This window comes from Anopheles gambiae, chromosome 2 (assembly GCF_943734735.2).
Source record: "Anopheles gambiae chromosome 2, idAnoGambNW_F1_1, whole genome shotgun sequence".
Lineage (NCBI taxonomy): Eukaryota > Metazoa > Arthropoda > Insecta > Diptera > Culicidae > Anopheles > Anopheles gambiae.
In genome coordinates this window covers 16,882,027-16,902,611 of record NC_064601.1, presented here as the reverse complement: position 1 = coordinate 16,902,611, position 20,585 = coordinate 16,882,027, and the positions used below count along the sequence as shown (strand labels likewise).

Sequence of the window (20,585 nt, the reverse complement as noted above, 5' to 3'; positions counted from 1 at the left end):
TTAGTTAGTAATAACTAGTGGTTTTTTTCGTGTGTGTATGTGCGTTCATTGTCCAATCGGTTGTCGTATTTAATAAGTTAGTTTGAATTATTAATCCAATCTTTAGCGTAGTCTTCATTTTTGTGCCATTTTATTGTGGCGGTAAGGTTACAGACATAAACTGACAGTAAAAGAACACTATGAATACTATAAAAACTGAAACATGGTACATAAATGTATTTTGGCTAATTGTTTCTTCAGTTCACAAACTAAAGATTAAAGTTTAAAATAAGCAAAGCAAAAAATCGTGCTTAATATCAAAGTAGTGAAATTCTACGGGGTGATATTTTAGTTTGCTAATTTATTTTTACATTTTAGACTCAGTATCAATAGTATTTATCAAGCGTACAATATATTGTTGGAATGAGGAAATAATATGGGAAATAATTGCCCATAATTTATACATTTTATTATAAACAATTGTGCATACTGCTGTTGGAAAACAAAGTGATTACACTAATCGCAAACCAAAACAGTGACAAGCCTCCCCCACAGCATCCATTGCAGTGCTAATTTTACGCTCTAACGCTTCATGCGTTGGCGAACCTTTATATCAACAGCATAGTTTGCCCGTTCTTACATTTCATTCGTGCACAATCACACACACACACACACGCGCCCGCACACGAACCGACGAAGCACGATCTGGTGGCCGGCGTGGAAAACGTCTCCCTGGACGGTTGTAAGATGCTAAGTAGTTCTCCACTTCTGCTCACGGTCAGTCATCTCTTCGACGCGTCGAATCAGACAAGCACGCGTTCGCGTTCGATGCGGTTTCGCGCATTTTGGGGGCAATTCATCTTCTCGCCGCCTGTTTGCGGGTGATTCGGGTGAATTTGCCATGGGCAATCAGTTTTCCATGGACAAAGTAAAATCGTATTATCTATTTTTAGTCTTCTATTATATTGCGCGCGCGCGCGCGCTCGTGTGTGTGTGTGTGTTTACGTTTTTGGAACAGTTTTATCGTTTGTTAGTTCAAGCCGTGTTTTATGGGACTGCCCATTTGCTCGCTACATTACTTATTGAAGCGTAATTGGTTTCAATCGCAAAAAAAAACCTGTTCAAACTAAAAAAAAACGCGTCCCAAACGCACACAATGCGTCTTACCAACATCACCTGGATTATGCTGAAACATCACAACCACGAGCGAAAAGGTATTACAGTGCGGAGCTGGCTGATAAATTAAGGCTCACACACGTTCGCGAAAGTGCACGCACTCACGATGCAATCTCCCGGGTGCATGACAGTGCACCATTAACAATGCGGATTTGGGATGACATTTTTATAGGCCCCGTATAATTTTTGCTTTTAACCAAATTAATGCACCGCACGCACGGGCTATTCGAGGGCAGCAGGTACGGGGAATGGCCTATATTCAGCTCTCAGCGCTCACTCACAATCACCGTTTTTTTTATCAGCTATCAGCATGCGCAAAAGTCAAACAAGTGGTGTGGAAAACTAGCCTTTTTTGTGTTTCAATTCCCTACCACCACCCCTCCACCTAGTTAATCCGTTGAGTGAAGTATTTTTTCCGGTTGGCGGGGTCATGTAGCAGGCTGGGCCATATAGTCCCACTTCAATTATTAAGCTAAGCGAAAATGGGTGAAAAAGCGAATAAAAAGTGAATTCTTTATTCATGATAAGTAAAATCGAAACGCCCCGTGTGCTACCCCCAATCAGCGAAATGTGAGTGAGCCTCGGCTTGTGTCTGTGTGTGTGTGTCGATGTGTAATAAAAACAAAACATTTCGGTCAAACAGACGTAAAACGAAAAGAACAAAAAGGGAAAAACATCCACAATCCTTTCCCACCAAAAATCGGGCACACACGCGCGCGCTGAAGTAGTGTGACATGTTAATAAATTAATCGTGCTTTTTTGTTCCATGTCAGGTCGGCAGGCCTCAAAACCGTCTCTGTGCCGGTGTTTTTTAATTGAATGAACAACGCAATTACCATGGATTTTGCCGTTCACTTCCTCTCCCCGTTGGTTGGCAGTCCGCGATCGATTCAGCCTTTTTCCAGCTCTCCTCCCACTCCCGGAGTGGAGCTGTTGGCTTTAGTCACCGTCGATTGAATGACCGCTCGGTACGAACAGAATATTAATTAAAAGATTAAAAGCGACCAGCGCTCCTCACACAGCATGCTGTAGCAACAATTGGAAAACAAGTAGAGCAAAAACAAAACCCTTGCATTGCAGCCAGCGCTGCCACTGCTTCAAGATGAAAAGTGATGAAAACAGCAGCGTGCACGGTGTAAACCTTGGCAGTACTTTTGTTTGTCCCCCTAGTACCCCCTTTTATCCACTGCTCGAGCTGTGCACCGTTTTCAATTAGCAGCAGCGTAAAAGTGCTCAATAAATCCACAAATTATCGGTATAAGCCAGAAGCTTTTTGACCGTTCAAAGTGGACGGGAGAACCGGTTTTTCTTTTTTTCTATTGATTTGCCTGTAAAACCATCGCGCCAATATTTGCTGCTGTATTTATCGTTTCATTACTACGGTGTGAATCGGGGTTTTTTGTTGTTGCCCCTCGTACCATTATTTTTACACGGTTTGGCCAAACCCCTTTTTGTGCATCCTTTTTATCATGCAAACAAATTATGTTCGATCCAAACAGGCCGGAAAAAAAAGATCGAGGAGGTTCGGTTTTGCTGTGGGCCAGCATGTCTTGTTTCGTGTTAAGCGTTATGATATGATTTATTAACTGTTAATGATAGTCACTCCGTACCTTTTTCACGGCCACTCAACGCAGGATGGAGGAAGAAAAATAGCACTCACGCATTCGGGGAAGTATCTGTTTTTCGCTTTTATTTCGCACGTGTTGCTCTCAATGCCCATCAATGCGGCAACGAAGTACAGCGTACGTAGCAACCCGGCACACTGAATGCCAAAACAATCTGCTCTAGTAATTGGAAATGAAAATAGCACTGCTTCAGCAGCACAGACACAGGAACCTTCTATTGCAGTGTAAAAAAAAATGAAACAAAACACATATACACGTACGTGTACGCACACAGACAGCCCCGGCGAATGGGGTAAAATCGCTCCAAACAATGAGCCAACCAGTGGGCAACCGCACTGCTCTGGCCGGCAGTTTGAAATATTTATCATCCCTCAACCATTTATTAATTAAAACTTTTGCACACCCCCGTTGCTCGCAGCATGATCCTCTCCCCCTATCCCCAGGTAGCAGAACCTCAGAAACCACCACACAGAATCCTTTTGAATCCACCAGTGGAGTGGATTTTAGCCATCACAGGTCGCCCCACCCCTCTTATCGCATCATGCGGCATGCAGTCGATCAATAACCAAACCGAAAAATCCAATTACCAACAAAATAGGTGCAAAAACCTCATTGCACCTCAGCGCCTTCCTCCGATCCCTGCTTCACGCACACACACACACACACACGAGATACAATTATTTCGCCCGGATCATCACGGTCGAGGGAGCGTAGTAGTGAGCTTTAGAAGCGGACACAGCTCTATACTGGCAGAACGAAAACTGGCGAACCGATCGGGCCAGCAGTTCATATATCATTCGGAAGGACAGTTCTATTTGTTGCAGCTGGCACCGGTGAACTGCACTGCCATTCACACGCGCACACACACACACACACACACAAGGTGAATGCACATTCTGCAGCACTGCATTCCAGCAGCGTGGTGAGGAGGATTGCACACAGCTTAATCTTCAGTTCCAATGGGTGCGTTTTTGTGTGCGCTTTCCTACCCCTTTTGTGCTTTTTCTCACTATATCTCTCTGTCTAACTCTGCTCCAGCAAGCTGTGACCAAAGATGAAATGATTTCCGCAATGAATGGAGAATCGAGCCAACATGGTGTATTCTTTTCGCCCAGCCTTTCCGACCTTTGCGACGTGCACGGCACGGATGTAAGCGAAGCTTTTGCGGGGCCCTTTTTTCTATTGTACTGTAAAGCGCTGTTAAACCACGCTTTTGTCGGTTCTTGTTTTTGCTACACACACACACACACTTACAGGAGATTGACTTTTGCCGGCTCTGTTCTGTTCTTATCAGTGGCCGTGCACCACCAGCGACTGCAGGTGGTTGCTGCTTTCCACCTTTCCCTTTTCGCGTAACGCGAAACAAAGAAGCTTAAGTAAGGATCTACTCTACTTCCTGTCTGTCCCGCGTCTCTCGCGATGGCAGAGTGCAACCATGGGCCCGGAAACAATACAGCTAGTTTATTGGTGAGCTTGCGGGCTCGCGGCGTAGTTCGGTCAGCTCATATCCGTCTTAAAACTTGGAACGCAACGTTTACACAGTGTCGGGTCTGTTTGCGGTTGGCTGCCTTGCGTCACCTTGCCCTGCCACGGGAGAGGCAGGTATTGCAAGCGATTTTACCATGATGAGCCTTTGTTTGGGCGGACGATGCTACAATAGGTGTTTTCTTTGCCAATGAGTTCTGGGGCACAGTAAAAGGCAGTAGTTTTATTTTATTTACTAATATGTTGCTGTTACTAGGGTAAGTCGCAGTATTGAACAGCTGTAATAATATCGGAGAAATAGTAAATTTTCGCTATTTGCTGTTTATTGATACCATTGATTCCATGTTAATTACAGGGTTTCCCACGATTTATTGGTCAGTTCTCATGATTTTTTGGTGCGTTCCCACGATTTTTTGATCGTATCCCATAGATTTTTGGTTCGTTCCCATTTTCCGATTGGATATCAATACAATTGGACCAAAAAAATTCTGGAAAACGGCCAAAAAATCGCGGGAACGCACCAAAAAAATATGGGAACCCACCAAAAATTGATTAGAACCAACCAATAAATCGTGGGAAAACCTGTATGTAGTGCAATAAATTTCCCAAAAAAACATACTAGACAGACACTCAGTAACACCAGCCGATTACTTGATCAAAGTACTAGGCGTCTCCATAATGTTCTATGGTTGTACAAATTGTTTTGTGGCGCAGATAAAAAAAAATCACTTATTCGCCTAAAATTGAACAAAATTTACTACCAAAAACTATAAATTTTACACCATGGTTTGCATTTTTCTGTACCTTAAATGTTTTACTGTTTTCGCCCCCTTTTTGTATGACGACGAAACATAAAATGGCTTAAATTTAGATTTCGGCGTTTCGAAACCGCGAATTGACCGTAACGTAGTTTCCGTCTCTGTAATGCATATGCATTATCCTGCTTTTATCCTAAAGACCTTTATTCTTGCCCATTTGCTTTTCCACTCTTTTTGCGGACAAAGCGGGGCAAATGGCGCACACACACAAACATCCATCCTTATCTAGTGAAAATTTTCCTGTCCAGGGAAATGGCACAGTTTTTGTCATAACAAATGCCAGAGTTTAGTGTTAGTGTGTGTGTATGTGTGCGTTTGTGTATGTATCCATCTCTGCCCAGTTGTGTACCTTTTTGCGGCAGCACCACAATACAACTATTTTTACTTCTGCACAAAGCTCGTTGCTGAAATAACATAATTCACCGGACGCTTTGTGCAGTGTTTGCTTGCAGTTTAAAGCAGTACCTTGTTTTTTATTTTGCTTTCTTCCTGGAACGAAGCGCAACCAAAATGCAAATCCTTCACGACGGAACGCTCATGCTACAAATGAAGAGAGAGAAAAAAACACACACAACGCGCGCACCACTCAAAAACACAAAAATCACACGCGAAAGCAACATTTTTCCCGCGGGAATGCCCGGGAACGGAATCCCGCCTACAGGGACGCAGACGCACGCAGACACACACACACACACAACTCCGCACAACAAGCATCGAAAGTTTCATCTTGCTGCGGGCGCGATCAAATCGCGCGCCCCATCGTGTTTTCCCAGTTTGCTCGGTGGGTAGATGCGGTGGTGGTGGGTAGAGAACAAAAAAAGAATATTGAGTTAAAAATGTATTTCGCAAGCAGGCAGGCAAGCTAGAATCGGGTGGGTAACGAAATCGGGTACGAAATCGGGCACAGACACAGTCGGCAGCGACGGACGCCACATTGCAAGACGGTGTGCGCGCGGTTGCCCAATTTTCCGCTACTATCCCGCTGGCTTTAATTTCCGGTCGTATTCGGGTGAAATCGACGGTGACTAACGAGCACCGGAACTCGGGAAGACGGCGCGCCGAGTGGTGGTGAGAAAACACACACACACACACAGACCCGGTGTGCGGCGGTGACCGGTGGTGGGAAAGAGCCACGGAAGCCACCGCGATATCGGTCGATTGCAATGAATGGTTGGTCGGCCCGGCAACAGTGGCTGGGGCAATGGCTGCTGCGACTGTTTTGGGGTGAAATCTACCATCCGATGAAGTTTACTTCATCGCCGGAAAACCACCACCAACCACCAGCAGCGTTTCGGGTAGCAACCATTTGGCCGCGCTGCGAACCATCGGGGGAGACTTTCTTGAATATTAAATAGCAGAAAAGGAACGCCACAAAAAACCCCCCAGTGCCAAAGCAAAAGGGAACACGAGCGCGCCACGTGCACGCTGTACGTAAGACGGGTTGTTTTTCGTTTGCCCACGCTCCCCTTTTCCCCTCACTGCTCACGGGAGAGTTACTAGGACGAGAAGCATCACGGAATCGGCCAACGGAAATGCAAATGTGCAAATGCGAATCCCGTAAACCGCAACTCCCAAGGCGCGCTTGTCATCCCGCGCAAACCACCCCCTCCCGAAACCATTGTTGCCTTGTTGCGCACCATTGCCAAGCCGGTGCAACACGATTCCCTGCGCGCACTTCTGCCACGGTGCAGTTTTCCGGTGCCATTCACCATGCATTGGCTGCTGCGTATCCCGAAAAATTTGCTTAACGCATTTTTGCCACCACTATCTTTGCGCAACAGAAGCAAAAGAAATGAGTGGATTTTAGGAGGAGGAAGGAAAGAGAGAATGGAGAGCAAGGGGAAAATGTCGGCGACCAACAGCCCCAAAACCCCTCTCCTTGCCAGCATCCGTTCGGGGATCCGTTGGCGCTGGCGCCACAAGTGCAGCAGGACAATAACAATAATAACGACCCAAAAGCAGTTTGCTCACCTTTTGTGTCCCTCATTCTCTTTCTTTCTTTCTCTTTTTCTCTCTCTCCACTCTCTACTCTCATCCTCTCGCTCGTTCACTCACTCATACTAGTGTGATATAAAGTGAGCGTGCAAAGGAAAGCTTTTTATTCCCCTTTTTTTTGCACACGGAAGTTTTGACTCCCGAGCGCGACGAGAATGGGCGAGCAAACTAGCCGGGTTTTGTCTAGTTAAGAAAGATGAGAGAGAGGGGGGGGGGGTAATTTTTGTGAATCTCCCTTCCAACTTTCTGAAGCGAGAGCCAATTGGCAATGCCCGAATGTTGATGGCGCTGTCCGGCTTTTCGCGATTTCGCCTCCATGATTGTGCCGTGATTGGGCCGTGCGAATTTGATCCGCGTTTGTCGTGTACCAAACTGGCACTTTTGGTACTGTAGAAAAAAATGGGAAGGGATATAACAGGACAAAAAGCAGGAAGAGTGGGGTAGAGGTAAATTGCGGCCGGCGAACGGTAAACTTTTTGATGTAACTTTTACGCGCGCGGGCGCGACCAAACGAATGGTCGCGTACGGGAAACGAGCTGTGCGCAGTTTGCATACGTAATGCCGGGGGACAGGAGCAACTTTCATAATCGAAGCCGCTTTGCAAAGGCAATAGGTGTATGTGTGTGTGTGTTTGTGTGTTGGTAAACTCATTTCCATCACCCTTTCGCCTATTTGTGATTTATTCCATCCATCAGAGCATCGAGCAAACGTGTCGATACACTTCGTCAGGGGCAGGGCAAATCTGAAACGCTTTTGTGGGAAACACCGTCACAAACTGCAAATGAGTGGTGTGTGGGGTGGTGTTAATGGAGTGGGTATCGTAAATTGCCCATAATTTATGAGCTCTTAGCGCTGATTAACGGTGGTGCATCAATGGCCGAAATCAAGTCACAAAAACGGTGCATTGGTTTGTTGGGAAAATGTTTAAACTTGTTAGAGCAGATTTTTTTTTTTTTGCGGTGTGAACATTGTGAAGCAAACTTCCATCGGTATCAATTAAACTTATTTACAAGCAATTTTAATCCTATTATAAAACATTTGCCCGGGTAACCATAGATTCTTTGCCCCACACAAGCAACTCAGAACAGCTTTGCGGTGCCTAGGCACTATTTTCCGAAGGAGAAAATCGTTCCCTTTGTTTGTGTTATTTGCGCAAAGTTTGCTTCCCTTTGAACTGCACCCACTTGGTGCAGCTGATGCAATTTCAGCTGCAACCGTCCGTAGGGCCGGAAGCGATGCACTTATTTGTTTCCAGCACGATGCACTACCCTCTGCTGCAGCAGGATTTTGTGCATACGCCAGTGTGCTTTGCTGTTTCGCAAACGCGCGATGCATCAATGTGGATCACAGCCGCGACAAGGAGACAAGTTTGTTTTTCTCCCTCGAGGGTTTTCCACCTTATTCTTTTCCGAGCGGTTGCGATATTATCAGCGCTTTTCCCACCTGTTTTACGCCCTGTCCTTGCCCTCGCCCACACGCTCTAATTGACGAGCTTATTTTACGCCACGACACAACCCGGAAACCGGTGTCGCAAATATGGCCGAGACTTGTAATCTCATTATGGCTGTTGCTCTTTATTACCATCCGAGCGCGCGTGCAGTCACCCGTGAGCGTGCACACACACACACACACACACACACAAACGCATCAACCTGGTGATGGAAGTGCTCCTTAGAAAAGCTCTACTACATTGGTACTAGTTCTGTTCTTATTTTTTGCGAGCTTGCGCAGGTCTGTGTGCTTTAATCACAGCGAACGGGCCGAAGTGGTTAATTTGTGTTTGGCAAGTTTTGCTTTGGCGGCCTGTCCATGGGGTGATGAAAATGGCGGACCCCAACCACCATTTCAGATTGTGCAATCCTATGCTGTGGCCAACCCTCCCCATTGATGGCAGGCAGCCGACGGCAACTAAATGGCTCGAAATTAGGCTCGTCCCCATCGACCGTGGTCCAGGGATTCTGCTGCTTTGGAGCGGCGTGGGGGGCGTTGGGATATAGCGAAACGTTGCGAATATATTTTCGCCCAACGAACCGATCAGCCGTATCGAAACGGTTCGACGATGATGCCTGCACCGGCATTAGCCGGGCCGAGGTGAAAGTTTTTCATGCGTAGAATTGCTTCGGGAGGTTTTCGTTTTGCTGTGTGTTTTTTTTTTTTGCTCTTCACTCCGAATGAGCGAATCATTTCGCATTATTGATGGTTCCAGAATGAGACATCCAATTTTACTTTGCTACGCTACGGTATTTTTCGACCTGCAGTCGACAAACTGGCCAGTTTTTGCAGGTTCCGTTTTTTTTCTTCTTTTTAATTCTTGCCACACTCCACTGACCATTCCGTACCACCCGTATGGGACATTCGCATGAGGGTAAGGGGAGCCTTTCGGCCTTGGACACGGGCTACCTTTCCTCCCCACCCAGGCAGACCCGGGAAATGACGATGGCGACGTTTCAAAACCTCACCGCTTTGTCGCCAATCCGCGTCCGTCTCTGCGGGATTCAACAAACCGCTAAATTATGATCAAATTTCCCGCCGATAATAATTCATCACGTTATGGCTTCGCTTTCCTTTTCCTCAGCCTCGCTGCAACAATACGATCGTCTTTTTTACGCACACACACACACACATTTACACTCTAATGATGGTAGCCAACGCGTTTTGCGGCACCCCATACACCATCGCAAAACGTATGCAGGGAGGAGGACCGCATTGGTTTGGGGAGCGGGATCCGGGTACTGGTGGATCTCCGTACGACGATTGAGGATTGAGTTTCGATTGCAGGTTTTTAATTAAAATTCCTCAAATAACATACGGCCGCATTGTTTGCCCGGCTCCGGCCCTACTTGGGTGTCTGCCAGGCGGCAAACCAATTCATCCATCACGCTGCCGGCAGCTGGGCTTTTTTGCATTTTATTGCAAACCGTCTGTTGGTTGTTGATATTATTAAGGAGCAGAGAGGGAGAGATAGGGCGTCACAAGAGAGCCGCCAACAGAGCGAGGTGTGAGGGAAAAGTGATACTTCCTTGAGACATGCCTCGCATTGCCCTTGGGAATGTGTTTTCGGTGTTATGTTTGACGGCCAAAAATAGCAAATGCCCGAAATAGTTTGTCTATCTTTGGACGGAGAAATGCGTCAAACTTCTCAAGCTTTCGTTTTGGGGGAGTGGTAACTGGGAGTGGACTGGGAGGTGGTGCCATTTTGATTCTAATGCCATCGTCACCTTGGGATCAACAGTAATAACAAACTCCTATTGGTGCTTTTAACACACAATTTTAAAAGCCCTAAGATGGATAATCTGATAAGACCATGCAATGGGAACAACAAATGGCCAATAAGAATAGAAGAATGCTCCATAATTAACGCAAAAATAGCACGCAAATTCCTAGTATATACTTATTAAAAACATAGCAATTAAGGAACGTTAACGGCTCATCGCGATTATGGACTAAAGAAGTGAAGGAAACGCCACGCCAACCCCCGAACGTGGACGAGTTTATTCCGGAAAATTAACCAAACCAGATGATTAACGTTGTGGTTCTAGCACAAATAGCAAAAACACAAGACGAACCGTCTCCTCCCAAGGATAGTGCTACTGCTCCTACCCTCCATCGAGTAAAAAGTTGGATTAAAATTAAAAAATATTTCCACCCACTAATTGAAGCTAATTATGATCTATACAGACGCCATGGGGAGGCCACGCAAAACGCATCCTTTCCGCTCTCTCTCTATTTCGCCCGTCGGTAGAAAGCATCCCGCACCCGTACAAACTCCGATATTGCTGACCACCGGTACCACTGGTGCGCCCACTACGGTACGGTAGCACTTTTTAGTGATTAACATTTTATGCCAACCGCGCCACTCACTTCCTCGCCTGCCTGGTCCACAAGCGCCAGCGGAACCGCCTTTTCTTCGCCTTAAGTGCGCCCTTCTAGACACTTTTGTGGGGGGAGCAATTCGCGTCGAAAGCAATCCTCCCTCGCTTCTCATCGCTCCCACGTCCCATCACGGGAGTCACTAATGGTTTCCATTACTGTCGTTATTTATGTCGCTTTTTAATATGTTTTCTTTTCGCATCGGCGTGACGCGAAAGCACGGTGGAGATAATGCAGCCCACCTCAATGAAGAACCGGGGCGGCAAGGCGCGGCCCACGTTACACTAACCACCTCCAACACTCCTTACACGCCCGTAGGTGTTGGGTTAACACTTAAGAATGGATGCCCCACCGCCCATAATCCTCGCCATGCTCGCCACCAACGACCGCAACAATTCATTACGCGCCTCTCACCCACCGGAGAATGCACATTCCACATTCTTGCGCCACAGCGCCATATTACCGTTAACCTTATCGTCACATTGTGCTCTCACGTTGTGTATTGTGCCGTTTCGAGTTCGAGACTTTTACTAACTTTCGTTTGGGTGGTGGTGGTCCCCGCCTCTCCATGTGTACCACGTTCACTGTCACTTCCCTGGTGAAACCCTCCCGGGGAGGGGCGAACCTGTTCCTGTTCCTGTTAGCTATCATATTCATGTCGCCGACCGTCCTGGGCCGGGAGACCCATGGTGTGTGTGTGTGTGTGGTTGTGTGTGGTTCTGTAATTGTTCTAACAAACTGAACCGTCCATCACAAACCACCACGACACAACGCCACCACCAAGGCAAGGCTCTCTCGGCCCTCGTTACCGAAGATGGTACCGCTTCGTTTTAATCAAGACATTTCTAACATTTTCCTCGTTTTCTTTCTTTTTCTCTCTCTCTCTCTCTCTGTCTATTCCCCCTTTTTGCTCCACTCAATTTTGCACTGTGCGCCCGCCCGTTTAATAAATGGATATTTATAATAGCGACGATGCGAAATGGTACGGACGGTACGATCATCCACCCGGGCGTGGTCGAGAAGGACTCCGGCCAGGTGGCCCTCGTTGCCATCGTCATCGTTTCGTTGGTGTTGGTCATCGTCGGATTGGTAAGTGAACTGCTTCTTTTTTTCTTTTTTTTTTTGTAAACTCAAACTATCTCTATCGCCACCCTGTTCTCATTTCATTGTTTCACCGCGTTCGGCTGCGGAGAGGTGTTTGTGTTGATAGGGAATTTTCAATTTCTAATGCAATGAATTCAATTTTCTATTTTTCCATTGTGTTTTTGCTTTTCGTTTTTGTTCCTTTGCTTCTACGATTGTTATCTATTTTTGCCGCAACTTTTCACGCTTCTTACCTGTATGCTGCTTCCAAATTCGATTATACCTTAATCGGTTTATCTCTTCCCCTTTGTTCATACTTATTGATAGTTTTAAAAACGCTAACACGATCTTTTTTTTGGCACTTTCGTTTTACTGATTTTCTCATTAAATTCTCTATTTTTTCTCCCTTCCTCTATCTGTCTCTGCAGATTGTGTTCGTTCTCTACCGGCACTACACGCATCGAAACTCGACCACGATGAACTTTGACAATCCGGTGTACCGAAAAACGACCGAGGACCAGTTCAGCCTGGAGAAGAACATACAGAGCCGCATGTACCCGAGCACCGTCGGCGAAGAGGTAAGAGCGCTAGCCCGGGACTACACCGTCTGCATACGATAAGACGGCGCGACCATTCTATGCGCCACTGCGCGCACGTCCCAGGCGCAAGCCCACGGTTCACAGCGGCAAACCGTGTCACATCATCCTCACCACAGTACTTTAAATTATTACTAGAGAGAAAACAAAAGAAACAAATTAAAGTAAAAATTAAGGCAGAAAATGGGTTTGGGATGGGTAGGGGCGGTAGATACTACATGCTCACTTTTTAGTCGGTGGGAAAAAAGGGCTGCCACCGTTGAAGTGAAGCCAATTGGCAGGTGTGTTGTGCGTGTTTTTTGGGTGGGGAATGCGCTTGAAAAGGTGCCTGGTTTGGCTTATGCTTATGTTTGTTGACTTTGTTGATACAAAAGCAAGCCACTTGGTTGGACATTTGAGTGATCGAAGTAATATCCCCGAATGTTTCCGCATGTGACACTTGCTGCAACCGCGATGCCAGCAGTGCGAGGAGATGAGAGTATTAACGCGAGATGAGAAGGATGCAATGAAGCTGAAGAAGTGAGTGGATTGAAAAATGAGCAAAAAGTGTTGTTGTTTTTTTGTATTATTATGTGAGCACGACTGTGCCCACTTGGGAAATTAATTGGACAATTCAAATAATTAGATCCCCCCGCCTAGGGCTATCCTAAAAAGCTGTTCGATCGTCTCTATAGTAACGCTTGGTAACGGTAACGCTTGGTTGTACGCTGTGACCCCAAAAAAAAGGTTGGGATCAACCCAACTCATCTTTTAATCAGGCAAAAGCTCCATTAAATCATAGCATGCCATGGTGTATCTGTCTCTGTGTGTGTGTGTTCGACCGAGTTTATTATTTGCTCGTTATGGGAGCAAGCTTTACTTCAATGCAAAAATGGACCAAAAGGGACAGTTTTTTTGCTGCTGCTGCAAGCTGTCTAGGTGAGCCAGTGGGTTTCGCTTACGAGAGCTATTTATTAAATGGCCAGCCCTTCTGTGTGCCGAGTGAATGTGTGTGTGTGTTACTGTTTTGTCTTTTGCTGCGGGCTACGGGATGGTTCAAGGGTCGCTTATAAGCTCCTTTTAATTCCCTTCACGCCCCAGCACAACCCACATCCCACCCGGCGCAAAGGTGAAAGCCACTCGTCAACGCTTTCAAATTTAATTTCACACTGGAAAAATGGTGGAAAAGGACGAGCGTAAAGTGGAACCCATTGCTGGGCGCTTGGTTGGCGGCGCTCCGAGCATATGGGTGAATATGAGTCGCATATTAACCTGATTAAATCCGCCGGTAGACGGCTTCTCGGTACTCGCAAGGACCGGCTGGTGTGTTGGAAGCACACACACACACACACACACAGACAGAGGAAGGACAACTAAAACACTAACTAAAAGTTTTTTGTTTGCCAAACAGCTCCGCTCACCGCTATTCATTTGCTGTTCATACGTGTGTGAAAGTGGTGTTTTTTTTGTTTTAATTGTACACCACCGTACCATTTGAGCAAGTAGCACACACACACACACAATAGGGCACATTTCCCGACTAAAGCACTGCGAGATGCCCCGATTCGTGCTTGCGTGTGTGTGTGTGTGTGTGTGTGAAGAGCGACACCAAAAGCAGGGAAACGGCACTCGCGAACAAGTGTTTGGGGGTCAGTGTCAGCGCACACAGAAAAAGGCACACTCTCCCGCCTCTCTCTCCCGCCTCTCTCTTCTCACCTTCTCACCCATCCCATTTCCCTGTGCAGAGTGTGGAGGGATTCAAAAACTTTTTGTAACCTCCACCAAACCTGATTCCGTTCCCTTTCCATTTGCCGGCTGTGTATGTGTGTACGCCTGCCAAGGGTGTGAGAAGAATGCTTTCGATTTTTGTACTCCCTGTGTGTGTGTGTGTATGTTTATGTTTCGTGCTTCTAGAAGTTGTTCCCACAACCTCCATCACAACCCTCCAGTTACCCGCCCTGCGTACCAAGCCGTATGAATTATTCACAACCGTCCGAGCGGCACAGATGGATAATAAAATAAGCTAACCTACGGAGAGCTAAGTTTTAAAGCAAACACAGTCAAACTAACGGACTGCGGGTTGGGTGGAGTGCAACTTTTTCCTTGATTTTTAAGTGAGACTCCTCCTCTCCTCCTGCCCCTTCTTTGCGCGCCACAGAAACGTTTCTGCTTTTGTGCGAGCGAAACCCGATTAGAGCGCTTTGTGCTTTTCCCCCACACTCCGGTCAATTAGGCTGTGCGAGGCTTTTGCATTGCAGAAAAGCAGCTCCGTGTTTGTGTCCACCCAAAAACAAAACCAAAAATGCTTATCTTCAAAACAAAAGCGACCAGTAAATGATGGAGAAGCAGTACAAACAGTAGAGAAACAGCAGGTGGCGAAACAAAAGTGATTTGTCGTGTATGTGGCTCCCCTAGCGCAAGGCTCAAGTGGCCCCCGTTCGGGAAAGCTGTTTTGCCAGCTTCCTTGGGCTGTGCATCGCTCAGCTTGGTGCATCGCAAAACGCACACACAGGCTTGCACTGTACTCCGATTCGCTTGACATCTGTTTCCTCTCCGGAGGTTTGCTGCAGTCCAGGAGCAGCATCAGGACTTGACTTGAATGGCTTGACGCACACAAAAGCTAAACAGAAGAAAAGGCGAGAGAGATAGAAACAGAAAAAAAAATCTGACGAGAAACAAATAGAGAGGGCCAGAAAATTCTTATTCGAATGCATTTCCTGTTGGACACGGCGAACGGCAAACGGATGCGTCCAAAGTGACCGTCTAATGTCACTGGCCGCCTACAAAAGCGGGATGGGTGTTACAGTGCAGAGCCGAGCAGAAGCAGCTGCCAGCTTTCGGTGCACGCTAAGCCGAGCCCTGTGCTGGCAAAAGGCTTGCCCGTCTGTACTGTTTTTCCCCTCCCTCTATCCCACGGGCTGCAAGACTTTTGCTTGTCCCCTCGCACAACGCAACAGTAGGAAAAGGATGGTGGAAAAGCGCCAGCACACACCAGCTGCAGCTGACACCTAGCAGAAAAAAGAGGGGATTAAGGCTTCACCCGCGCACATGCTTGCCATCTTTCGCAGTGCTTTTGTGTTTGCGGCTCTGGAAATGAAATGCTCTGGAAATGAAGGGAGCACAATAAAACAGATAAAACGAAGCCGTGTGCATGTGTGCTCGTTCGCCCCCGGTGTCGAGTGCCAGTGCAGCGGGCAAATATCGGAACAACGACCGAAATACTGATGCTCCTCAACTGCATTAGGATTAGCTGGCGATGGCGATGGAAAAGCAGGAAAAAAGGGAGATAAAAGCAGAAACGGGACACATTGACAAGGAAGGTTCAGGAACGGTGCTGGCACGGGAAAGGAGATACCCGCTCTCTTTTTTCTTCTTCTTCGGGGAATGCTTAGTAAAGGATCAAGATTATGGCGCTTCCCGCTTGGTACGGCTCCAACAGGCGTAGAATTAACAGTCTCAAGCACCTTTCGAAAACAAAAAAACAAACAGGAACAAGAAAAGGGAAGTACTGCTCTACGGTGAGCTTAGAACACGGCCACCATCTTCCTGTCTTATTGCACAAGGATTAAATTCTAGTTTAGTTTCGGCTCGATTTTGGGACGGGAAGTGACGGGATGTTCCGAGGAAAGGCCTTCCCTTTGGACCAGACAGCTAACGCACCCTTAACCCACACACTTGGATGGTTATTGATTCAACAATTGCTCTCTCTCTCTCTCTCTTTCTCTTTCTTTTTTTCCTCACTTCCTTCTTCCATTCATACTCTTTCTCTCTCGCTCTCTATATCACTCTCTCTCTCGCAAACGCCTGAAATGTATGCAATCCAATGGGACATATTGCCATTTTTAATACCTTCACCCGAATGAATTGCGGGCAAAATTGGAATCGGTTCGCTTACGTGTGCGTGTGTGTTTTATGTTGCTTTTCTTTTACGTTTCCCAACAACCAAAAATTCAATTGGATATGGAAACAATTACTACCATCTTGTTGTTGTAAATGGATTTTGCTCCCCAAAAAAACAAACAAACCAGATAAATACGTTTCACTATCGCACATGAATCAGTGTGTGCTGTGTTTGTCGGAACAGTAGCTTAGACGTTAATTAAAAGTATCCGGATTAGGACAGCGGAAGGATGTAAGGGAAACTGCGGCAAAAAAAAAAATTCCGAACGGAAAAAAGAGAGAAAGAAAGAGAGAGGGAGGGAGTGAAAGACAAAAAAGTAACAAAGCGCAACGCGGGCCAAGCGTGGCCTGCCTCCTCCAAAAACGCACCTCTGTACAGTCCACTATCAAGACCACTATCAAGACCACCACACACTAGCAAGATCGTCATCATCCGCTGCTGCCACAAAAATCATCTGCCCTCGATTGCACGTAATTTATGTGTGTGCTGTCTGTGTGTGTGCGTGGGTGTGTGTGTGTGTGGTTAGAGCTTTTTCTTCGACACGAAACGACCACGCCAAACTGCACAACCATCAGCACAAATGACGGCGTTGGTGAACTTCTGCCGCACGCTCTAACTGCTCAACCAGCCTGCGCTCACAGATCCACACACTCACATACAACACCATCGCGCACACTTACCGAAGGACACACACCGGATGTGTCCCCGCTCATCCCGACCACACGCGGGAAGGTAACGTAACGGATGTGCTTTTTGAATTCACTGTTCGCTGTTCGTTGTTCTTGGAGATGCTAGCTAGAGCTAGCTAGATGCGCCTAGATGTATGCAACCCGGGGAACGCATGCTTCCTCGCGTTTTTAGTTTGCATGATTTTTCCTTATTTTTTATATCATTTGTTAAAATGTATTATTTTCGATGGTTTTCTTTTGTATTTGTTGAAAGTTCCGTTGCCATCTGTTGAGGGAGTTTTTGTGCAATACTTTTGTGCTTAACAAAACAGATTAAAAAAACCCGATAAATTGTTTGAAAAAATACTTCCCTCTGCTTCGACGTTCAAACGCATGAGACGCTGAGTGTACGTACCAAAGAGGGTTTCTAAACTTTTGCTTCGTGAGCAAAACTCGGTGTTTGAAGGGGGATGCCGTAGCCGTAGCTTTGTTGAAAGTTCATTGCTATTTTCCGTCTACCGTAGCTCTATGATCGCTGTTTCACATCTTCGCATGAGTGTTTCTATAGTTCTTCGTTTTTTTTTTCTTCGATAGCTTTAGATTTCTTTGCCAAAAAAAAGGTACCACACTTTGCTAATGCGCTCTCTGGTTTTCTCCCCCCACAGGCACAGGAACCACTGACCCGGCCGGCCACCAACGATTTTGTGTGAGCGATGCGACCCGCGGCACTGACCAAAAACCAAAATGCGCACAAAATTTCAACGTGGCTGTTAAGCAGTAAGCAGTTAAACGGATAAGCAGAAGCAAAGAGTGAAGCAACAACAAACCCCACCCGCTCAAATATTAAGCTAAATTAAAAACGGTGGTAGTAAGCAGTAGAGAAGAAGAAGAAGAAGAAGAAAAAGAAGAAGAAGAAGAAAAAGAAGAAGAAGAACTAGAAGTAGACTAAGAAGAAAGCAAAAACAATTCTGCATCTTTGTCCTAACCGAGCGACGGAAGTCAAACCAACCAACAACTCAAAATAGTTTCCGATCAAGCTCTCAATCAAAACCAGTTAAACCTGTGTAATTGTGTGCAATATTAAGTTAAAATCAAAGCAAAGCAAACATACAAATACTCACCAACCAGGAACGGCAACAGTAGTAGTAAGGGAAGACCATTCGAGGCGACGAATACGATTTATGATCCTTTTTTTTCTAATACGATTAATTTCTAATACGATTGATTAATGCCTGTACACACTTCCCTAAGACAGTTGGCGCACATGATCGTGGAGTGTTTGGAGTGTACAAGTCGCTCGAAGGCTTCGAGCTATACGCAAGAAAGTACGCCAACTGTTTCAGAAAATGTGAAAATTCCTTCAAGTTTAGTAATTGGTTTTCCCCTTCCTTTCCTTTTCGAATGATTTGCTGCTATCAAGTTGCGACCGATCAAACGATCACGCACTGTTGTACCCACGAGAGTGGGAGGGCAGTAAATCGACCAAAGGAAAGGGTTCACAACAGCTCTACTCTTGCATTGTAAAGTCAAATTTCAGCTTCAAGTTAGTTTAAATTTAGATAGTGGAAAACGGTTGACAGTAAGCATAGCTCGCTCGAAACGCTGAGGTCCGGTTTTGCTGCGGTGGTCAATGTTTGTTAGCAAAATCTATTCGGGAAACGGTGATCAGGTGTGTGTGTGTGGGGGGGCAGTTTATGCTCCAGCGCGGTGACGTTTATTTAAGTGTGTTACTTTACAGCGTGTTTTAAGGTACAGCAGAAGTAAAGGCTGTATAAAGGAGGAGGTGAGAAAACTCCCACAGGAAGTTAGAAGTTCCGACGCCGGATAGGGAAGGCAGACGATCCACCTGGATGGATCGGGTGCGTCCAATTAATAGTCCCGACTAACTAGAGCGGTAGTTGTAAATACACGTAGTTCTTTATGTTTTTTTGGTTGAACACTGTTGCCTTTCTTTCTTTCACTTCTTTTCTGTTTTGCTTTCCTTCTTTCATTCTGTACTCCCTTAGATGACATTGATTATCAATCGTTTTCTCATTGTTTGAGCTCATTTTTTTTTAATTTTTTTGCGTTCCATCCCATCTCTTCAACAAAGTAGCACCACATTTCCACCCCTCCCACAGCGCGTAGATAGTGAAAATTGAACCTGTTTTAACTCCGACATAGTAGGATACAAAAATCCAGCAAACTCTATCAACAGAGCCCGTTCCTGTTTCACCTGTTGTGGCATCGCCACTTGTTACGTTAGAAGTCAGTGGTATGGTAGCGCGAAACCCGTTAATGCAACTTTGTACTTGAACCTACTACACAGCGTCCCGTTTTGAAACACGTTTCCTACCGAGAGCGCATTATTTATTAGGAGCTTTGTAAACTCACTCATGTTTAACATTTAGGAACATCATGGAAGACACACACAGCACGAGGAACTTGTCTCAATTTGAGCAGAGAAATGAAGTCAAAGTGAAGATAGTAGAATAGTAGTGGCGGGGGGCGAGATGGCTGTAAGATATCAATTAGAAATGCATTGCGTTCGTTTGCTCAGATATTTCTTGTCCATTTCTAATACCCAACCAGCGCCACCAGTGGGCGTACATGTGTGTGTGTGTGTATGTCGGGTTGCATAGACATTTGCTCAAAACTATAGTATTGTAGTGGAATTCTGACCCAACCCAAGGCTTCCAGTTGTGTCACCCAGTGTCACCAGGAGCCCCCAAACAAGGTCCACACAACTTCCGGTGTATACTATTCCTTCCCAAACGATAGTCTCCTCCTGCGGGGAGGGGAAAAAACACAACAACAGTACAGGGGTTTCCAGGTGTGTTCTCATAGTTGTGGGACACTTCCTTGACTCTTTCTTCTCGGAAGTGTACTTCATAGGATGAAAATTGGACTCCATGGCATCCTATTGGGACAGGCTCCTTGGAAATTCCTATTGGATTTGTCCAACAAGGATGCTATAGAGTCGAATTCCCATTACATTAAGTTCATTTCAGGTAAGAAAGAGTCAATAAAGTGTCCCACAGCTATGAGAACTCCTGGAACTCCCTGTAACACTATAAAGAGTGCACACCCGTTTGCCAAAACCGAAACCTAACATGTAAGGCCAAATATATTTTTATCGCTACATTTTAAACAGAAATGTTCCCCCATTTGCTCACACGCTCACACAAAGATAACACGTAAAAACAAAAAATGCACCCAACGACCAGGAAAAAATGGGAGAGGTGAAAAAATAGGTGGCCAGTTTCTTCTTTCCCAGCCAGCCAAACAAACTAACCAATCCATCCAATTGCATCCACTCCTGTCTCCACCGTCTTAGCTCTACCGTCTGTCTGTTTCGCAATGAAATCGGCCCATTATCGTCCGTAGAGGGGGGGTACACACTTCAACAAGAGGGCAAGGAGATTGTGAAA

General features: G+C 46.0%; 1 protein-coding gene across 47 annotated transcripts in view; it reads left to right on the top strand.

The window, feature by feature from the left end:
- LOC1269366 (low-density lipoprotein receptor) overlaps window positions 1-19,112 on the top strand; it is a 155,188-nt gene extending 136,076 nt beyond the window's left edge. For 46 of the 47 annotated variants that reach the window (XM_061644683.1, XM_061644707.1, XM_061644682.1 and 43 more), the window contains 3 exons: window positions 11,916-12,037; window positions 12,460-12,609; window positions 17,841-19,112. In XM_061644683.1, coding sequence (XP_061500667.1) covers window positions 11,916-12,037; window positions 12,460-12,609; window positions 17,841-17,885 — 317 coding nt within the window. In that variant the 3' untranslated portion in view covers window positions 17,886-19,112. Of the gene's footprint in view, window positions 1-11,915; window positions 12,038-12,459; window positions 12,610-16,634; window positions 17,240-17,840 lie in introns of all 47 variants that reach the window. The other variant, XR_009764825.1, reaches the window with a different exon arrangement.
- Window positions 19,113-20,585: the final 1,473 nt, after the last annotated feature.